At 36.3% G+C, this 21,871-nt stretch overlaps 1 protein-coding gene across 1 annotated transcript in view; it reads left to right on the forward strand.

Moving 5' to 3' along the window:
• The first annotated feature begins 2,442 nt into the window (after nucleotides 1-2,442).
• LOC149572609 (uncharacterized) overlaps nucleotides 2,443-21,871 on the forward strand; it is a 31,392-nt gene continuing 11,963 nt past the window's right edge. The window contains exon 1 of the mRNA XM_089813732.1: nucleotides 2,443-3,056. Coding sequence (XP_089669858.1) covers nucleotides 2,614-3,051 — 438 coding nt within the window. The 5' untranslated portion in view covers nucleotides 2,443-2,613 and the 3' untranslated portion in view covers nucleotides 3,052-3,056. The remainder of the gene's footprint in view (nucleotides 3,057-21,871) is intronic.

Below are 21,871 nucleotides of genomic sequence, written 5' to 3' on the forward strand. Positions count from 1 at the left end.
TGACTTCGTGGAATGACGTCCAAATACTTCCTCTAAGTCAACCTGTTCCCAAGGCTTCGACACAAAAAATCGTTTGTGGGTTTTTCTTTTTTATTCAAGGAATCACAAACATAATTTCAGAATTAGGCTCAAATCCACACTTTTTGGAGTAAAAAGTCATTTTCCTCTACACATTTCAAGGAAAGTCTCCTATCACTCATTTCAATTTTTAGTTCAAACATAATAACATATCTTAATTGGGTTGATTGTATTCATTTAGCACTTAGATCTATATTACATATCTTAGTCAATTAGTTTAATCTTACATTCATATTTACACATCATGATAAATGGGAAAAAGAGTCTTTCCTTGCATTGCATTCCTTTTCCACAATTTGAATTTAGTATTGGCATCCCTTCCTCTATTTGGGTCTTGACAATCTAATTCAAATTCAAAAGGGGATTATGCTTGGAAATTCTCCTTCTCCCCCCCCACACAAATATTCAATGCTTTAGTGTGTGAAGTGGAGGCCTTTATCCTGTTTGAGCACTTCCATTTCACCACTTTACATTGGTTAGGCCTTTGCATTTCTCCTTCATTTACCAATTGCACCATTTCATTTTTTTGATTGTTTTACACAAAAATTTTCTTGCATTTTTGGTTGGATGAATATTATGTCTCGACTATTTTCAGTTTCTTTCCTGTTTGAATCATTATGCACTTCATATACATCTACAATTCCATCTACCTTTACATTAGCACATTCAATCATTTTATTAGTCTTTTTGTTCCAATACTTGTATGCTTTCCTCTTGGTAGAATGACCTAAGAATATTCTTTCATCACTATTAGGATCAACTTTCCAGTGAATTCACCTCTCTTGATATAATATTTGCTTCCAATTTTTTTTAATAATTCATAGTAGGAGTGACCATACCATAATTCATAAGGTGTCTTACCAGTTTCTTTCTTGACTTGTACTTAGTTCAATCTTTAAACTGTTGTACTTATTGATTCTCTCCAAAACATCTTTACAACATCTCCTTGCAATACTATGCTTATTGCAACCTCAACAATAGTTTTGTTTATCCTTTCTACTATACCATTATGATAAGGAGTCCTCAAAGATGACGTCTATCTTTTAATTCCATTCCTACCACAATAGTCAACAAACTCCCAAGAAGTATACTCACCACCTCTGTTAGATTTTAGATACTTGAGATTCATACTACTTTCTTTATCAACTAAAGCTTTAAAGATTTTGAACTTATGAAAAGCTTCAATTTTTTTTTAAAGAAAGTAACCCACATCATTCTAGAGTAGTCATCAATAAATAGCATGAAATGTTTCTCACCATGATAACTTCTAGTTCGCATAGGTCCACATAAGTTAGCATGTACCAAGTCAAAATATTCTTAGTTGAATAGGACTTGCTACTAAAAGTAGAACTAGTCAACTTACCTAATTGGCATTTCTTGCACATAACATTGTCTAGTTTCACTATAGTAGGCAACACTTTAATTGCATTAGTATTGCTTATTTTTATCAATCTATTAAAATTCATATGACAACACCTTGTATGCCATAACTAACTATCTTCAATCTTTGCAACCAAACAATTGTTAACTTCAATACTCAATTGGAATAAGTTACATTTTCTCTATCTCCTAGTAGCAATCAAATCTCCCAAGCTTTCTAGAATCCTGCAGACATTTCCCTTGAACTCTAGTCGACAGTCTTTATCATTTAGTTGACCAACACTAAGAAAATTGTGCCTTAGACCTTCAACAAAATACACATAATCACCATAACTCTTACCATTCAAAGAAATAGTTCCTTTTCCTTTCACCAAGCATAAAGTATGATTTCCAAATCTCAAGACACAGCTACCAAATTCTTAAAGCTTGATGAACTTGCTTCTGTCTTTGGTCATGTGATAGGAACAACCATTGTCTATGACCCAATCATGGTTGTGATCCATATGTTAAACAAGAAATTTCTTACCATCTATTTGTTTTTCATTGATTGTAAGAAATATAACTTCCTCTCCATACTTATCATCTAATTCATTATATTCCCTTCATCATCTACAAAATAGCATTGTTTATTTCCTTTGTGTCTGAGTCTTCCCTTTTTCTCTTTCTACATTTTGCAACAAATATGATAAATAAGAAACATACCAATGGCAATTTTCTTCTTTAAGGAACATAGAAATCTATAACGTAAATCACATATTGGTAAATTTTCAACTTTTGAGTGGAGTTATCCATTAAGAATGGGCCACTCCTCACAAATGATACCAAAAAGAAAGAATTACTGACAAAATAATTTTCAAAAAACACTGTTTTTGGAAATGCTTACACACAAACTGCCTAAACTGTGGCAATGTTTTATGCCATTGTAGTCTCTAAGCCTCTCCCTACGCCCATAAAGATAAGGGGTGAAGCACCATCGGGTCCTCTGTCTTATTGCCAGTTTCAAGATTGCGAAGGCAGCGAGGCATAGAAGAACTTCGTTGGTGCCGGTATTGGCCAAGTGACCATCCCAAGAAGTGCACAAAACACCACCCAACAACTGTTCAAACACATCCGAAGGGATATCAATCAGACTCTGGACAACCCACGGTCCTCAACATGTCTATGTCTACAAGTTTTTGCAGAGGGACAAGCAGGGTTCGAGCCCACTGCGCCCCACCTTTAACTTCCCCCTTTCGACCCAGAAAAAGAGTAGCATTAGCATATGCAAGAATAAAGAGGCCAGTGGAAGAACGCTTCAATATACTCTGCGAGAGGAACGTATCGCTAAAACGACTGGAGGAGCTCTGCATGGATAATTGGTCAAAATGGGAGAGCGGGAAATGCAAACTGTACTGGGAATGGCAAGTCGATCAGCAGGTTTACATTGTGAAAGGAAGCGTGAGGGTGGTTCCCAATGGCTGTGACAATAAGGACGATGGTGCCTGGTTCTACGCAGGTGACCTTGTGCGATATCCCAAGTGGCTCGAGGCCTCATTGTATTTTCAGGGTCCTTACGAGGAGCGTTACCGTTTTCTGGCCTACGGGGACGATTAATTGCGGTAATTTTTGCTAAACCCTAAACCTCAAGTCTACTCTTCTTAAGCTTGTGTCTCAAAAGAATTTCTTTATTTTTTTAACATCACCTTAATTTTTCTTAAGCCCTGCACCCCTTAATCTATTTTAGCTTTGACCCCAAAGGAGTTATTTTTTCCTTTGCATTAGCTTGTATGTTATTTAAGTTTTGCTATCTTAGTCTCCGTCTCATGTTCAAGCTCTTGAAAAAGTTTAACCAAGTCGATCCCCTTGCACCTCGAGCATTTAGGATTTATCATTTGTGATCCCCTTATACCTCGAGCACTTAGGATTTATCATTTGTTAGCTGCATTTCCTTGCATAAAGAGTAGACGTTATATCTAATATTCTGAATTTATATTTATGCATCATCATTGCTTGGCTCATTTTGTCACACACCCAATAGATTACAGACTTCAAAGTTTAGCTCTACAATTTGTTTATATTTCATTGTTGCTTGACGCATTTTGCAGCACATCGAGTAGATGTTGGATCCCAAGCCTCGTTCTTTTGAGCCTTATGCCCTTGACTTGTATGTATTTGCGAGCATTTTACTGAACATTTAGTAGACCTTAAATCCCAAATCTTAATGTGTATTTTTGCTGGGATGGAAAATGATTGTTTGAAAATACTTGAAAGAAGCTGGTTCTGAAAATCAGTTCAAATTAAGGTACCTTCATGACTTCACATTCTTTTATCTTTGTAGACCATTTTGGTGCTATTGTTAAAATTTTTCAACTGTACATGCCCCACCAATTGAACTTAGAAGTGTCCATTACAAATTCGGCCGTTGTTTGGAATTTATATTCCATTAGGTAATATCCCAGCTCCTTATTGCATGTTCCTATTCATTGCCTCTATGGTTTATTAGAACTTAGCCACACAAGACCTTGTAATTGTTGTGAGTGTAGAAACTTCTATGCTTTTCTTTATAGCCTTTGCAAACTTGCGCACAACCATTGTTGCCACCATGAATGATATTAGCCCCTGTTCATTGTGTGTTCTTTTGCATGACTAAGTGTATCTTTTCATTGCATAATTGGTGGCATAAAAAATGCTACAAAGGGATGCATTCCAACCATGTAGTAGAATGCTAATTGTCATCAGTAGAACAATTGAAGGTGGATGGGTAAAATGAATCATTACAACTTCCCTTTTTTGTATAATATCTTTAATATATCTATTTTTAACCACATGCATCTCAGATTGAGAAGGTTTTTGTCAAAATAGTTTAACATTGCAAAGATAGTAAAACTAAGAGAAATATACAAGAAACCTAGAGAAATATGAACCAAATAGTTTAGCATTGCTAAATAATTTAACTAACTCAATATCATTTTTAGATAAAATAATATTATATTGAATAAGAGTATTATATTAAATATCATAAAATTTGGACGAAGTTCGGAAAGGGTAGAAATTCACTAAAGTTCGAATGTCATGAATGAAATATGACGTATCATGCGACTTAGTAAATCATCATAGGGATTATCAAGAAAATCATTATCTATGGAAATATTATATTGTTTTAGGGTTAGAAATAAAATATTAAAAAATGATTTAACTTAAGTTTGGGCCCACTTTTTTACTTTGGTCCATGGGTTCTCACGGGGTTGCTCAGGTATTCAGTGGGTTCATTTAGGTACTTAGTTCATGTTGGGTACACACAAGGTGCACGCCCAACACTATGGGTACTCACAATTTTGCGCACCCAACGTGAATCCATAGGCAAAACTATATCGGGTTCGCACTTGAACGCGGTTCGAAGGCTCAGGGTACGATCCCAACAACAGGTTTTAAGCAAACTATTAAGATTGAACAAAGAAGTTGAGAAGAAAAGGCAATACAAGAAAGAGGCTAGGTAGTTGAAACAATATATAAGGCACTTGTTGAATCCAATATAGCAAGCTAATTAGGCATTTGTTTCTCCAATCACTTTTTCTAGTGAATCAATGAATGGATTGGGAGGAATAGATTGACAGGGTAAGAAGCAAAGAAGTGGGTTGCTAGAACTCTTGAATAAGCAAACAAGTTTGTTAGAATTTTTTTTCAAGACTTATGACATCGTGCTTTCCCTATAAGAAAGAATTCAGGCAGTATTGAAAGTTTGTGAAGAGCTTCTACCCTCTCTTGATTGCAAGCAATAATATAAATCCCACAACCCATATTGATGAATGCTTAAGTGCTGAAAAAGGGATCGGAGGTCAATTGTCAAGGATGGCATCGTGCATTTCCCCTTAGTTGTGAGATCCTCAGGTAAGTGGAATCTGATTGCTCAACAATGAAGGATACATTTCAAGAAATAAAATCTGACATCCTTACTTATGTGAGATCTATGTTTAAGTAGAAAAGGATAATGAAAAATGAAGTATGGATTTTTGGCAAGAAAAAATGAAAGACATCTCTACTTTAAGGAGGCAAATCCACTTATGCTGAAACATTTGAAAAAGGCTACAACATTTTCAAACTTTATGGCTATTTGCGATTGTTCTGATTGGAAACAAGTGGCGCTTGTGCAATTGATTTGGGATATCATGAATACAGGGTTAGATTTGTACCAAGTGTCCCTATGTATAAACTCAATGATATTATGGCTAGGTTCATTGAATATGCCAAGAAAGAAAAGGATAAGGGGAATAATTATCTAGATGATGAGTTGTTGTAAGTCTATGTGGCATTGAATTTTTTAATTGGTTCATTGATTGGTGCCTTTTTTCTATTGGTTAGCATCAAACAATTGTAGGTCACATTTGGGAAAACTTAAGTAGGGCTTTGTTGGATAGATTTGTGTCATTGATTTTAAAACAAGCTCAGCCATTCATTGTGCTTAAGCTCCCTATATAAGGCTTGCTCCTCTCATTTGTAAAAGCAAGATTGTTCAAGAAATTGTTACTAATATACTGCCATATTTCCTCTTCCTTTATCCTTGTCTTTTCATGGTGAGTACTTGTGAACTTCTAGAGTATTTGTATGGTTTCTTACATTCCTCATTTAATTTAAATTTGCTTAAGTTGAGTAGGGTTAAAATAGTCAGTCCGAAGTAGTTAGATAGTTAATTAGATGATGAAAGATCTTGTTATTGTTGAAAGCATGATAAAACTAGTGTCCATTCTATTTGGTGTTTGTTAATTGCAAACAACAATGCAAGGTTAGTCTAGGCCTCATTGTGAACACTTCAATTACTTGATGATCATTATTTGCAATATTTATGGTTTGAGCACAAGCGGGTGTAAAATTAAACTTCCATCAATTTAAGATTCCACCCTCCTTCTTGCAGTTGAATTCGCAAAGCAAGGAATGGTTTGGTCTCATCACAACTTCAACTCATTAATAGGATGAGTAGTAGTAGTTTAGATTCCTAAACCCTATCCCATGTACAGTTTGTTTCACGTAAAAGTTAGGAGTAGTTGATGCACTCATCACAACATCATCGTGAGTCTAAGTGAGCTAGCATAAGTTCCTTTGCATAACCAATTTACATGAAGCCTAATGAACTCATCCACGCTAAAGTTGCAAGTTCGTAGTTTGAACCTTCGCCTTTATGATCTTCAGTGGAATCTTAGCATATGTGATGATTTTGATCAAAAGGCGATTGAATGTTTTGGCACTTTAGTTTGTGTTGGCGTTGTCATAAAACACCCATCAATAGGTCCTATTTGTAATCTCCTTCTTATGAATAATGTATACGAATATGGTATTACAATGGGATCATTTAGTTAAAGAATGCATAAAACAATGTGAAACTCTTTTTTTATGCTTGTTGTAATTACTCATGGTAGGGATAATAGGAGAATAGAAGGAAGGAGAAACTGTTATGAGGTTAAGCCAGTCACCTCATAATGGTTACAAATAGTCCCATTATGCCAAAGGGGCACAATGAGTGCCTTGCCTATTGATGTGAGTTTTATGCCACTACAACATGCAAAATCGAATGCTTAGTATTCTAGTTTGAAACACCAAATCCTCAACTCTCTCTTAAATAAGGATGCTCATATGCTAAACAATATACATGGATTGTGTGATTAAATGAGGCAATCCCAAGGTTCCTTCAATTTGTGGACTCGCACTTAGTTATAATTATGTAATATGTTGGGCACCGCAAAGGGACTTACACTGTCATTCAATGGATATTAACTACTTCAACTATTTCCAACCAAATAAATTGCAAAGGATAAGGATCTAGAATGTCAAATCTAATCCTAGAATGCAAGACATTGTGAATGTCTTTGTGACTCTACTAGACATAGTTTAGCCATCGATATCAACCAACCTATAATGCGACCCCTTAAGGATAAATAAGAATGTTCAAAGTATTACCATTCCATTGACACAATCCATCAACACATATCAATGTGCTAGTAATAATCAAAGTAAATCTTATGAATATGCCATTCGACCACGCAAGGCAAACTTACTATGAACAAGTAGCTAGTGGTTTGATCTAAGCGAGTTCACAAAAGATGCATACTAAATATTTTCCATTCAACTAAACACTTATTCTAACCAATATGAAATGAAATCCTAAGCTGAGTGAGGAAATGTAGAAACCATGCAATATTCCAAAATGATACAATTAATCCACTATGATGACCAGCAATGAATTAAGAACAATTTAGTAGTATCATAGCAACAATTTCAGCAAGTCTTTCCCTACAAATGAAAGGAGTGGGGTTTATATAAGAGCTGAATTACAATGAACAGTTAGGATTGATTTGAAATCAATGGCCTATACAGCCAATAACGATGAAGCACTGCCTTGTGGGTCAGTGAGAAAATTCAAAAGTAGAATCAATAGGAAGACGTTTAGTCATCCAATTTCTCATCCTCAAGAATATGCAATCTTTATTTCAGTTCCACTTCCTTATCCTTAGGATTTTTCATTGTTCTTGGAGTTCTTTCTCCTAGACATCTAGACCTTGTGGTAGCTGTATTCTTTGCACTTGAACCTTCATTGTTTGGAATTCCTTGTGTTCACCATCTTTGGACTTGATCCTCTTGATTTGTGGAACTTGTTCATTTTCCCGATCCTTTTGGAGTAGTTAAATGTCCTTTTAACTTGATCTCTTTGAGCCAATCCTACTTCATTGCTTGGAATTCCTAGTCTCTTCATTTTCATGGGGATCCTCTTGATTGAATCTGTCCTTGAACTTGGTCCTGATATCTTAGCCTTATTGGAGCAATTTTCTCTATGTTGATTATAGACTTGTAAGTTTTCATGTCTTTAGATGTTTGATGATGACAATCTTCCTCATTTGTAGCCCATTCCTCCTTGCATAATCTGATCATCCTTATGTCATGAAGTCTTCCTCTCCCATTGTTTGGGACATGCTTGATACCTTTATCCATTACCTCCTTGGATCAGAATCCTTTAGCCTTGAGCTTAAAGTTGTCTTCCACCTTTTGTTCACTTCCTTATGACCTGGACACGATTCCTAGTACAAAGTTCAAAGTTAGCATCTTGTATTGGATTAAATGAAGGGATTATTTTCAGACCTTTCTAATCCTTTGATTTATCCCTAAACTTGATTGCATTGAAAATTTTATAGCAATGGCTGCAATTAAAACTTGGAATTAAGGACAATGCAATAATGAACAAATTAACCTTCAATTGCCTTAATCTTATAAAGAAAATCAGAACCTTTGAAGCCTCGAAGTTTAGCAAAATTCTGAAGACAAAGCCTGAAACTTAGTCTGTAGACTAAGTCTGCAACTAGGTGAAATCAGACTTCCAAGATTTTGCAAACCATATCTTTAGATGACCAAAAATAAACCCTAAAATGGAAATATGAGAATTGTCATAAAATTGTAAATTCTGATTTTCTGTACACTGCATATGATAAGTTTGAAAATATCCTCAGATCAGTCCGAACACCATGACCAATGCATTTCAATTAATGACCGAAGGTTCTAACATGAGTTTGAAAGCATTTAATGACCGAACCTGAGCAACAAACCGCCTTTTATCAATATGCAAAATTCTGATTTTTCTGAGGATAAATTCTGAAACACACCTTCCTATTACGATATTAGATAGATTCTATTTTCTCTCTCTTCCGTCTTTTTCTAATGGTCACTTTTTTTGTAGTGTTTCCATAAACTCCTTGTGTTTGTTATAAAAACTTTCTTTTTCACTCTACAAGAATATTTCTATTTCCTCTCTCTTGTTAATTATAGAAACATGCTCTTGTATCTTGTATATATAGATCATTCATGATCTTTGTTTAATAACACATTCATTGTTTTACCATAATATGCTATCAAAGCAAATCCTTGGCCTCTTCGAAATTTTTAAATTTCTTTTTGAAATTATTAGCTCAAAATATTCAAAATATTTACTTGAGTGTGTTCAAAATTTGCATCTTTTTTTCCTCCAAACCCGACTAGGGAATCGGCATCCAATTTTTTTCTGCAATTTTCTTTGTGCTGCATGGTTTAAAATCTGTCGTTTTTTCAAATCTGCCCTCTATTCAAAAACTCTGCAATTTTTTTCAAGTTTTTTGATCTGGCTACGATTTTTTTAAAAGACTTGATTCCCATGTTGGATAAACAATTTTTTTGCATATTCTTGGTGGGTTTCTGTAGATCTCAACTGGGTTTGTCTCACTTTTTTTTGGGTGCATTTTTTTTCGTGCCTTGATTTTCAAGCCTACGGATTCAAAATCTAATTTCAGATTCTTTGTGGGTTTTTTGAGCTCTTATCTTGGTGTCTTCAATTTTTTTGGGTCTTCTGTCAATCTGTCTCGAAGTTTGTGCCATCTCAGATTTTAATGCCTTTTCATTGAAAAACGTGCATTGGCACCTCTCACCAGTCTCATGCTGGTAGGCAGCCAACATTTCAACGGAAAGAACTACAACACCTAGAAGTAGAGAATGATGACGATCTTTGAGTAGCATCACCATGAGGTGCTTGTTTTGGGTATTGAGACTTGTCCTACCACAGTCGATGTTACTGAAGAGAAGTTTGATGAGCGTAATCGTGAAGAGGTGATTCTTATTAAGCTTTCAGTTACCGATGATCAGCTGCCTCAAGTGCCGTTTGGCAAGACAACTGGATAGATCTGGAAAATATTGAAGGATCTCCGCGAGACATTAGATAAAAACAGAGCTTTCTTTCTAAAGAATCAACTATTCTCTATTATTATGGATGAGCACATGTCCTTACAAGGACATCTTCTAAAGATTAAGGACATCAGAGATCAGCTTGAGGCCATTGAGACAATTGGCTGTACAATGGAGGAAGAGGACATGGTGGTCATTACTCTGAAAAGCCTACCATTGTCCTATAAGCACTTTATTGAGACGCGTAACATTACTACAACTAATGTTGACTTGAAATGCTCAAATTTATGCACCAAGCTTCTACAATGGGATCGCTAGAAACAACAATTTGGTAGTAGTGCTCCTTCATCGATCTTTGAACAACTATTTTCAGCCCAATCCTTTAACAAGGATAAATGCCCATCTCAATCATCTGCTCAGTCTCAGAATAGCTCGAGGAAGAAGCAAATCCGATGCAACTATTGGTCATGTGATTCAAGATTGTAGGATTCACATTGCTTCTGATCAGTGGAAGTAGAGAGGGTCTCAGCCATAGGTCAACATTGCAAAACATGTAGACCTCTCTAATCAACCCAAGGCTGCCTTTTATGCTTTCTGAGGACATGTAAATTTCTGTTTTTTGAAGATATATTGACCATTAAGGAAGGGTATTACAATAGATAGTTTCTATTTTCTCTCTCTTCCTTCTTTTTCTAATGTTTCCATAAACTCCTTTTGTTTGTTATGGAAACTTTCTTTTTCACTCTACAAGAATATTTCTATTTCCTCTCTCCTGTTCGTTATAGAAACATGCTCTTGTATCTTGTATGTATAGATCATTCATGATCTTTGTTTAATAACAAATTCATTATTCTACCATAATACTTCCTTGGATGATTTTGCCCTCAAAACTTGATGTGTTTGTGCAAAGACTTCTAAACACTCAACAACAATCCTTTGTGTGATTGGAGGGCTCTGGATTTTTTCATAACTCCTAGGAAATTTTCAGTCTTAAGTCTAAAAACTAAAACACTTTCAGCTTTCTTGGATCCTCCAACTTGGCCTTAAAACTGAGATTTTATCCACCGAACAGTGTGCAATAAGTTTCCATGTAATTTGGTGGATGTGAAATTCTACCAATTTCTTGCAAAAAAAAATCTAATCATAAAGAAAATTTTTAGACTTTAATCTGCAGACTTTATACCTACCAGCCCTTGGATATGCTTGGATTGCTTCTAACATGGAGTGATTTAAGTTGGAGTTGGTCCCTTATACTTCCGTTGCCACCATGTCCATTTTTCATTTCTTTAATAAAATTGCACGCCTTGGTATTTTTCAGATTCTCATCAATGCTCATGCTCTTTTGATTGTATTTGGGTTGCCCCTCTTATTGACAATGATTTTCATGGATAACTTTTGAAGTTTCAGAATTCCTTTCCTATTACCAACTGATTTCAAAATTGCCGTAGCTTACTTCAGACTTAGCCACTTTCTTTCTTCACTTGGATTCTTTCCTTGACTTCCAATTGCAAGTGGATTTCCATATTACATTTGTTATTGTAGGAGTTCTTTTAAAGGATTTTTGGGTTGAATTATTCCCGACACAGCCAATGCTGGATTGAAAAATTTCACCTTGAAACTCGTGCATATGATATTTAATCAATTTCCCCTGCATTTTATTAAATTTTAGCTCATATTTTCGTCAAAGGGGAAATTGACCTCCATGTGGATCCATTTTATTTCATTCCCTCGTCCAAGAGGGAAATTTGACCTTCATGTGGATTCCTTTATTCCGTTGTCCAAAAGGGAAATTCGACCTTCATGTGGACTACATTGTTCCCTTGTCCTAGAGGGAAACTTGACCTTCATGTGGACTGAATTCCACCTTCACAGTTAACATTTTCACCTTGATCTATTATTCACATAGGGGAATTCAATCCCCATTTGGATTCCATTCCGATTCATTTTATTATCTACAAGGGGAAAATGAACCCCTATAGGAATAATTACGACTTCCATACTTAACATTTATCATTCATCCAATAATAGCCTGCTGGGGAAAATAGATCCTCATCTGGATCTGGGGGATTTTATGTTCGGGGGATTTTATGTTTATTTGGACAAAGGGAAATTCATCATCCATGAGGATTTTTCTTGACTTTGGAGCTCAAAGAGTTTCCAAGTGTTTGATAGTGGAAAAATCATCTTCTTTGTGACAAGGGGAAAATCCAGATCCATCTAGACAAAATAATTCCCTTAAATTTTCTAAGTTCAGTGGAAAACCTATGTGCCTCTGGACTCTTCACTTTGTTCCTTGTTCTTGATGTCTAGGAGGGGAATCGACCTCCATTTGGACAAATTGATGCAATACTTAATTTTTTTAATCACAAATATCTCCTCATGAGTGGAAAATTGATCCCTAGTTAGATTTTCTTGTTTTTTAAGGGGCAATTCTTCATCCATCATTTTCCTGACTATAGAGGGGAAATTCCATTTCCATCTAGATTTTGACCATTTTAAGAGTGGAAATTTTACATCCGTAAAGATTTTTTTCATTTTTATAAGGAAAAAATGATTTTCATAAGGTTTTCTCACTTTTAAGTATGGAAAATCAAATTTTGTAAGTTTTTTGAAGCCCTCATGCATACAATATGCCTTTATAATATATTATGGACTATTTGACTAGCCAAAATATTAATACACTTTATCTCAAACCATTGTAACTCGTCCTTATGGAACCTTAATCTGAACATCCTATTTTCATTTGCAACCCGACAACTTGATCCCTTGACCACTTCTTAACCTTTTGAGCTCTAAATTGTCACCTCAACTTCCAAAACCTAACAACTACAAGTGAAAGAGGGGATCCTCATTTGTAATGGTGCAATGTTGGAAAAGGTCACAACACCATCCTTGGGCTTAAAAGGAAAGGACCAAACACCCTATTGTAGTTACCTCAAACCCTTACCTTGTTTTTCCATTCTATTAAGAAACAATATTCAAAAGGATGTGGACAAGTGTGGCATTGCAAGAGGGGAATAGTTATGGGATTCCTCACTAGGTACACCCCCTCACATGGATGGCAAAGGGTCACATGATGGTCAAGAGGAATGCAATCCGCTGTTGGGCTTGGGGTAGATTATTGTTTAAGACACCCTAGTACACCCTTTATCCTAGCTCTCCTATGCTTGACTTCCATCAATAAAGTAAAAGCTATTCTTTGATTAAGTTAATGTCCTTGCCCCTAGTAGGAAAGATCTATGCTTTTAATGTCTATAATAAGGAGGATCTATTTTGAATTTTTGTGCATTATGTTTCAATGTTTTCGAATCTTGTTGCAGTATCTCAACCAAGTACATGGATTCTACTAAGTCTATTATATTTCTTATCTGTCTAGAATTTGTGATTTAGGGCAAAAGCTAGGGCATTTACAAAAGGGACATTATAAACACCTATGTAGGATAACAAGTGTACAATGGTAGCACGTATGGCTGCTTAAACATTGTCATAGCAGAAGCAACTTGACAAGGTACTGTAGTGGTACAAGGACGTCTTTGAAAAGTACAAAGATCTTGCAATACACTGCATACCACAACACAAGATCAACTTGATTCTCGTATGCTCTTCCTAAAAGCTCTTTGTATTGTATAGTTGTTTGGGAGAATAACAAGGTCCAGTCTTAATTCAAGATCAAACCTACCTCTTTTCCATGTGGCAGTTTGATAGTCCTTGTGCCAAAGCAAGATGCCACTACATTGAATGTTGCCCGCTTGACAAGCTACAATGAAAAAGGATATTCTCTTTGGTGCATTGATGATCTTTGTACCAGCTCCATATTGCATAAATCTTCATGAATATCAACCTCAAATCAAGATTTGATTGGCTACTATTTCATGCCAAACATGCTTGGGAAATTGCATTCAAAATTAAGGAGACATTGTACTAACAGATGGTTATGTCTTTTGGCTTTACCAGTGTGCCAACAACATTCATGGACCTAGTGAATGGAATCTTATGATGCTTCACTAACTCCTTTGTAATTGTTTGCTTCGATGACATCCTTGTCTTTGACAAGAGTTGGGAGGGATAAGTGGAGTGCATCTTGTATGCTATGCACCAACACATGTTGCAAGCAAATTTTTGCAATTGTGGCACAAATCCTATATTTGAGATTCATCATCAATTGTATTGCGATCCATGTAGATTTGAGGAAGTCTATGTGATCCAAGGTTAGCCAACTCTATGCAACATCATTGAATTTTGCAACTTTCTTGGGCTTGAAAATTTTGCTGTACGTTTGTCCTTAGATTTTTGTACATTGCTTGTTTGCTAACTCAAAATTATCCACACTAGGGTAGTGTGTATTTGACACCTATAGAACAACATGCTTTTGAGGAGCTTTAGTATTGACTTTGTGCAATGCTTGTTTTTGCAATGCCTAAAATTACTTACCTCTTTTAAGATTCAATCCAATGCCTCTAATTATGCATTAAATGTAATATTCACTTAATATTGGCATCTAATTGCTTATCTTTCAAGAGTGGCATCATGTAAAACTACATCACTAGTGAGAAAGAACTGTATGTCATCGTACAAGCTATTAAGTAGTGGTAATACTACATTCTAGGTAAGAAGATAGTTGTTCATTCTAATCATAGGCCAACCACCTCAATTCCAACACTCAAAACAATTAGAGAATGTGTGTTGCACAAAGTGGATGTTATAGTTATAGTTCCATTTGATGATTGTGTAGTGGTAATTCTGCATTATTTTAAAGATATTGAGTGGTATAATGTAATGGTACTTCACCAATGAGGAAGAGTTGTATGCTATTGTACAAGCTATCAAGTAGTGGTAATACTACATTTTAGGTAAGAAGATAGTGGTTCATTCTAATCATTGGCCAACCCCTTTAATTCCAACACATAATACAATTAGAGAATGTGTGCCACATGAAGTAGTCGTCATTGTTGTTATAGCTCCATTTGATGATCAAGTACAAGGGGAAGACAATAAGCTAGCAAATGTCATGACCCCTTTTCACAATTAAAATTATTGGAAGATTGGTATCCTTTTTTATTTCTTGTTGGCTAAGGAAGAAAGCTAGGGAATTAATCTAATAATAACAGTTTAAGTTGTCTTTTATTTTTGCAACATTGAAAACTGATGACATGCATATTATTATTATTTTAATAAAATGAGACTTATAATATTTTATTAAGTTTGTTTTCACTCTTGGGAAGTTCAGCGTATCGGTTGGTTGACAGTTGTGTTCCTCTTGGTAGCCACCAAGTTCTTTAAATATATTGTGTATTCTCAAGGAAGGGGAGCATGGTGTGGTAAGATGAATTGGAATCCTTGGATGACATTTGGAACCGTTCTCTTAAAAGAAAGTGAGTCAAATTGTGTGATTCATGCCCTTAGATTCCCAAAAAGGTGAGAAAAGGCTATATTGATGCAGGAGCATCCCTGGTTGGCTTGCAATCCTACAGGATGGTGTGGTTTGGCTTTGGAGTTTGGGAACTCGGTCGAAGAAGGAAGTGTGACTCAATCGATATTGAGTTGGTTTGGTTGTTGTGTTAACCGAGTGACTTGGTTAATGAAGACGTTTGGCAAAGCTTGGGGCACTTGGCAAATACTGGGAGCTCGGCATACACTATGGTGCTCAGCATGCACTGGGAGCTCAGCATACTCTATGGTGCTTGGCATGCTCTGGGAGCTCAACAATGCTTGGAATTTATTGATGCTCGGCTTGGTCTTGGTTCCTGTTGGTGCCGAGTTGTCTGTGAGCCGACTTTGGGTATTTAATTTGTGTTGTAGCCAACTTGTGGCTCAACATATATTTAATGTGAGGGATTTAATTTAATTTGTAATCAATTGGGCTGAGTTGTGGCTTGGGTGGGGTATAAGTAGGGGGTTTTGTGGAGTCTTTGGGCATTATCATCTAGCTTGGAGAAGAGGGTGAAGGGTAGATGCAAACTTTGAAGAGCTAGTCGCTGTGGCTTGAGAACCAGGGGATTTCTTGGTGGACCTGAGGGTACAAGTGTGGATTCTTCTTGGTGTTCTTATCCAGTTGTGGTTTTGGACTAGTTGGGATTGGGATTGTAAGTTGGATTTTGCAGAAGTGATATTGTAATTGCTGTTTATTTTTGGCCCTAACCCAGAAGGCCTTACAACCAAGCATATTGCATGTATCCAATTATTTTATGAATAAAGAGTTGTGATTTGGTATCAGATCTTGCATTATTGTTGATTGTTGTTGTGTTTCAATTGTGTGGTTATTTGCTGGGGGTTTGGACATCTCCTTTGGGATTCTCTTGCCTTGTATTGCATCATATATGGTGGTCAAGCTCAAGCAATGAGGGGATCTTTAAGGATTGTAGAATGAAAAGAACAAAGAAAAGACTCTATTCATCTTAGGAGAACATAAAATTGGAGGATCCAAAGCAAAGACCCCTAGATGGAGGGAGTAGATGAATGAGTTAGACCCTAAAAGTATCTGAAGTGTCGGGAACATTAGAGGTTGATGTGTAGAGGACACGTGCAGCTCAGAGAGTTGGGAAATCACCAAAAAGTAGTGGTCCAGACAATCCATGCATGTGCGAAACACAAGCTAGCAAATATGCGAGAAATTTGGTGACTCCCATGGCAAGTCCAAATGTGGATTGACAAAAAATGCCAAAGTTCACAAGGAATGGATCAAAAGACCTTATGAGGCACTGCAAGACACGCGTGACTATTTGGATGACAATTGGTCAGTAGGAAAAGGACTATTGGTTGATAGCATTTCTTGTAACGCTATAGGGTGTAGCTATTGTTTGATTTACAAAACTAGATGCTCTATCCACAATCTCTTCGAATGTGCCAAAGAAGGTTTTTGAGGCTAGGTTTAAGTTGCTATTGAACGACAATGGGATTGTCATCAATATTATTATTACCAAACAAGGGAAGAATGAGAATATATGAGCTCACAAACGTAGTCTCAAGGAATGGGTGGCTAGGTTGGAGAATTAGCCAACCGCTAGGTTGAAGAAGAGGTAGTTCATTGAGGGGTGGATTCCTTTGTTGCACAAGGTGAAATTGGTGTCTCTAGACTTGTATGTCGATGCCTACAATTAGGTGATGGACGTTGAAAGTGAAAACTAGACATCCTTTAGTGGGAAGAGGAAGATTGGTAGTGACGAGAGCATTGAAGGTAGTAGCGATGAAGAATTCAAAATGTTTTAAGCCTTGCAATGAGATATGGTGAAATAATTTAAGGCAAAGAAAGGAACTAACAAAAAAACTAATGAGCTATAAGTTGTACTTGGTGCAAAACTAAGGGTCACACGAGAGGTAATTGTCCTAGTATGATGTTCTATGAGACTCGCTATGTAATGGGCCATTCAAGTATGGGTTATCCACTTAATGTGAAGACAAGTATACAAGCACTTTTCACATAGGGAGAGCCCACTCTATCAAAACTTCAAAATCTATTGCGAGGCCATTAAAGTCCAAAAAGAGGGAAAAATCAAATAGAGTATGACTCCAAAGCATGTCCTATCATCATTTAGTGCGAACAATAGCATGTGGATACACTTTGTAAGATTGCTAGAATATGAAAGACAACACAGTTATTGTGCAAATGGTGTGGATTCAGAGACCATGAAGACACTAATTGCTCAAAGCAAAAGGGTATTAATAAGTTGGATGTGAAGGAACAAGACGAGGTAGTTTTGGCAATGACAAGTGCACAAACTAAGAAGGCGGTGTAATAGCACCCTCGTATGGAGGATTGACTTCGAAAACTAGAGTAGAAGTAGGATAAGTGATGGAGAAGGAACGAAGAACCTCCAATGGAAGTGCAAGAAGGTTGTTGTGCTTAAAGTCAAAGAAGAACATAGTTCAATTGGTTCTATAGACAATTGCATCCATCAAGGTGATAGAACTTCAAACTACATCGCAACTAAGGGTGGAAATTACCAATACGATAAGTGACAAGTTGACAACACAACCATCCAAAACCAGTGTAGCCCACAAGAGGAATCAATAATGAAACCACCACCCAAACGTAACTAGGGTATTAATCCCATGTTGACCTTGAGCATCAGGGGGAAATCGACCATCGTCAAGATGGGAATGATGGGGAGAAGTTGTCAAAGAACAATGTTGACATAGGCTCAAGAGTAAATGTTTTGTCAGAAGATATTTGGAAATGCCTTGGAAGACCAACACCCTTGTCACCATCCTTCTTTTTGGGACGTGTTGACTAGCACAACATCATGTCATTGGGAACATTGATGGCACAAAAAGTAAGAATCTAGAGACAAAAATGTCTTTCCGATTTCACAATCACGTGATTGTAGAAGGCCTATGATGCACTCCTTAGGAGGGGATGGCTGATTGTTGCCAAGGCAGATCACAATTGGAAGCGAAACACACTCTTGATTGAGAGTAAAGGAAGTATGTCATCGACTAGAGAAATTAGGTAGTAAGCAAGGAGTTGACATCCTCTAAATTAGAGTTTGAAGGCGAAGAGTGAGGTGTGGATGAAGGAAAGACATGTAACCAAACAATGAAGGGTTGATGGAGTTGGAAGATTGTTTTGAAGACGAAACAAGCTCCTTGAAAGGACTATTTCAGTAGCAAATGGAGGACTACAAGTTATTCTTGTCAACATCTAATTTCCTTGAAGCCACAACTCTTTGTGAAGAATTGTATTGAAAAGTTTTAATGGACAATACATCTGGCATTATGAAGACTCAAGATGTAACATGGAGCATGTAAGGGATTGTCAAGAGAAATCCATTTTCTTGAATATTTAGAGGAAAAGAAAGAGGGAATGAGGAGAGATAGAAAATGGAAAGCAAAAAATAATTAAGATTCTATGGAGGCCATTGTTTTATTCATACTCAACAAGTTTATAAATACCACTATCAGTGAGTGTATGTTTAGTTTTCCTTACATAGCTTGTGTGGCTTGATCTTTTTCCTTATTGTATGGACTTTGTCTTGAACCAACCATATAGGGAGATAGGGACTTTGACGTGAACCAACCACACTAGGAGGTAGGTCATCTTGGGGTATTATCATTGATTATTGTTGTAGAAGTTATTTGTTCTAGTATTGATCTTGACATTGTGTGTTGTGTTAGACATTGATTACCCCCACACATTTTGGACTAGACTTTGGGAGATCCATGGAGGCTCTTGTAACTCTACCCTCTTAGAGGATCTTGTAGTAGATTGTTTCGTCCCCCTTGCATATGCATATTGCATACCCTATGATGATGATTCTTTAGAGGAGCTTGATTATATTATAGGTCTTGCATGTCTAGATGGGCAAAAGGCTTGTTGCTTTGTTCCTACTCCTCACATTTAGACCCAATCTTCATCTTTTGTTGTTCCTAATGAGCTTGACATTCCCACATCCATGGCTTACATTGATTCAGAGTAGTAGGGACCCACCATCTTCCAGACAGCTCGTTGGGATTCATACCTTGCAAACATATTATTTTTGTTTGTGGAGTCTCAGATTGCAGATTTGGAGGATTATCTTGATCCTTTAAGACATTAATCTCCTGACAGCCACATCAGCACTCTTAACCCACCATCTTCATTGGCTCAGCACTCCTTGATGTCCTTGGAATGGCTAAGTTCTAGACGTCCCCTGATTATCTTGCAGCTGCCAAGGATTCCCTACTCTAACCAAAGTTTCTCTATGTCATGATACCAATTTTGGTTTTTGTCAAAGCTTTGAACAAGCAGACAACAGGATGGCATATACAAATGATTGACCTTGGAAGAAAGAAGTCAAAGCTTTGAACAAGCAGACAACAGGATGGTGTATTTAAATGGTTGAACTTGGAAGAAAGAGGATTAATTTACATTGTACTGAAGGCAAAATAGACTATAAAATCATGGAATAGAAGTGAATTCAGAATGGATGAGTAAGCTGAGCCTCACCCTAGAGAATTTAAGTGTGAGAAAACTCCATCAAGAGGAATTGTGCTCTTAATTCACAATCAACAAGCAATGTGAGATTACAAGCTCAGAAGGCTATTCCACAAAACCAAATGACTGTTTCCCTTGCTTCTTCAGAAATATTTTCCCCAAGATCTTCTTCCTCTATGCTCTTAGACTGACTGTTACCATTCCTCTTAAGGCTTTCTTTTAAGTAAGGCTTGTTGAAAGGCTGACATGGAACAGTCAAATTGGCCACGCAACCCTATAGACAGTATTCCACCTGCTGCCAGACTGGGCTATTTACATAACATGGATTGGACAAATTCATTGAGGGCCTTATGCATTCCTATATGTGCTGTTTCTGGGACTAATTTTCTTTTGGATGCAAATGCCCCAAATTATCACAGTTTGTTACAGCCACCATGAACTTATCTGTGACCTGCTGTTGCAAAATGGATTATGTAGGAAGAATCCACATAGCCTCTGCTCTCAGATTATTAGTAGACCTTAATAAATTATTCTGAACTGTTGTATACTGCTGTTCTGGTCACAAACCTCTCAAAACAAATTACATGGAAGAATATGCTTGAACAGTCAGACAAACCTAATAGACCATTTATATAGAGATGCATCATACATGACAATGAATTACATTATATGGTGATTTAATTTGAATCAACTAGGTTGGTTAGTGCATAGAAGCATAAATTAGGAAAAAATGGGAATGTCTGTATTCATTTTGAAATGGTGAAATTCAGAACTTTTTCCCTAAAAAAATGTGATTCTTATGAAAAAACATTGACTCCTAATTTTGACCAGTTTTCCCCAATTTCTGCCAATTTGTCTTTAATATAATCACAAATTTTGGAGGGTTTTAACTTTTTATCCACATTTTTTGTGTATTTTTTGTTTTGCTTCCTCTAGTCACAGCAGGAATATTATTTTAAGGGTTGTAGTCATGGCATGATTTTATTTCATAGATGTCCTAGTTTAGCAATACACACTGTTGCTGTGTGATTGAATAGGTTATTTTATTTGAAGAGTGCCACAAGCCATTGTTAGATTTTTGTCATTGAGAATTGGTTGCTATACATCTTCTTGTGAAATACCTTTATTTATGTCTATAATCATCAATTTAAAATCCAAGTCAGGAAATACTATATCTCAATTGGGGCTTTGAACATATGAATTACTAAATAGAAAATGTCAAAATATCTAGTAAAGACGTCAAAGAATTTGATAATCTTGACTATATTCTGCTTCTTATTTTACTTAGGCAACGTGAACAACCTCTAAGATGAACACAGTTTACTCACTCAAAGATGTATTTTGGCATTCTAATTTGTGGGTAATAGGGTGAAAGCTAATCACATAGAGCTTTCCTTGAGTTTAGAAGGGCACAAAACAATGAAATCACTAAATTCTATTTCCTGTGAGAAATTTTTATACAGCTCTGTTGCCCAAGAAACGTGTGGATTTATTGGCTTCCCACTGACAACTTAATCTAAAACATACACTCAAAACATGCTGCGAGAAATCGGTCTATTCATTGGTTCATTCAAGTATAGGTAAACATCAAGACAAGGATATACCAATTCATATCAGAAGTCAATTATGACTTCAGCTATGAATTCTTAAAGCCTATTATTAATTTATTATTAAATGGGGTGTAGCAATGAAAGGCAACTTTTTTCAAGCATTTTATCATTTCATTTCCACTGGCGATGGCTTTTTAAGAATTTGTCAAGCATGCGTCATCTAAAACTATTTACATCTTTCTGCAAGAATGTCATTCAGAGAAAGATGGTCTGTAAGATTAAG

This window comes from Cupressus sempervirens, chromosome 2 (genome assembly GCF_028749045.1).
Source record: "Cupressus sempervirens isolate cs-2001-9-10 chromosome 2, ASM2874904v1, whole genome shotgun sequence".
Lineage (NCBI taxonomy): Eukaryota > Viridiplantae > Streptophyta > Pinopsida > Cupressales > Cupressaceae > Cupressus > Cupressus sempervirens.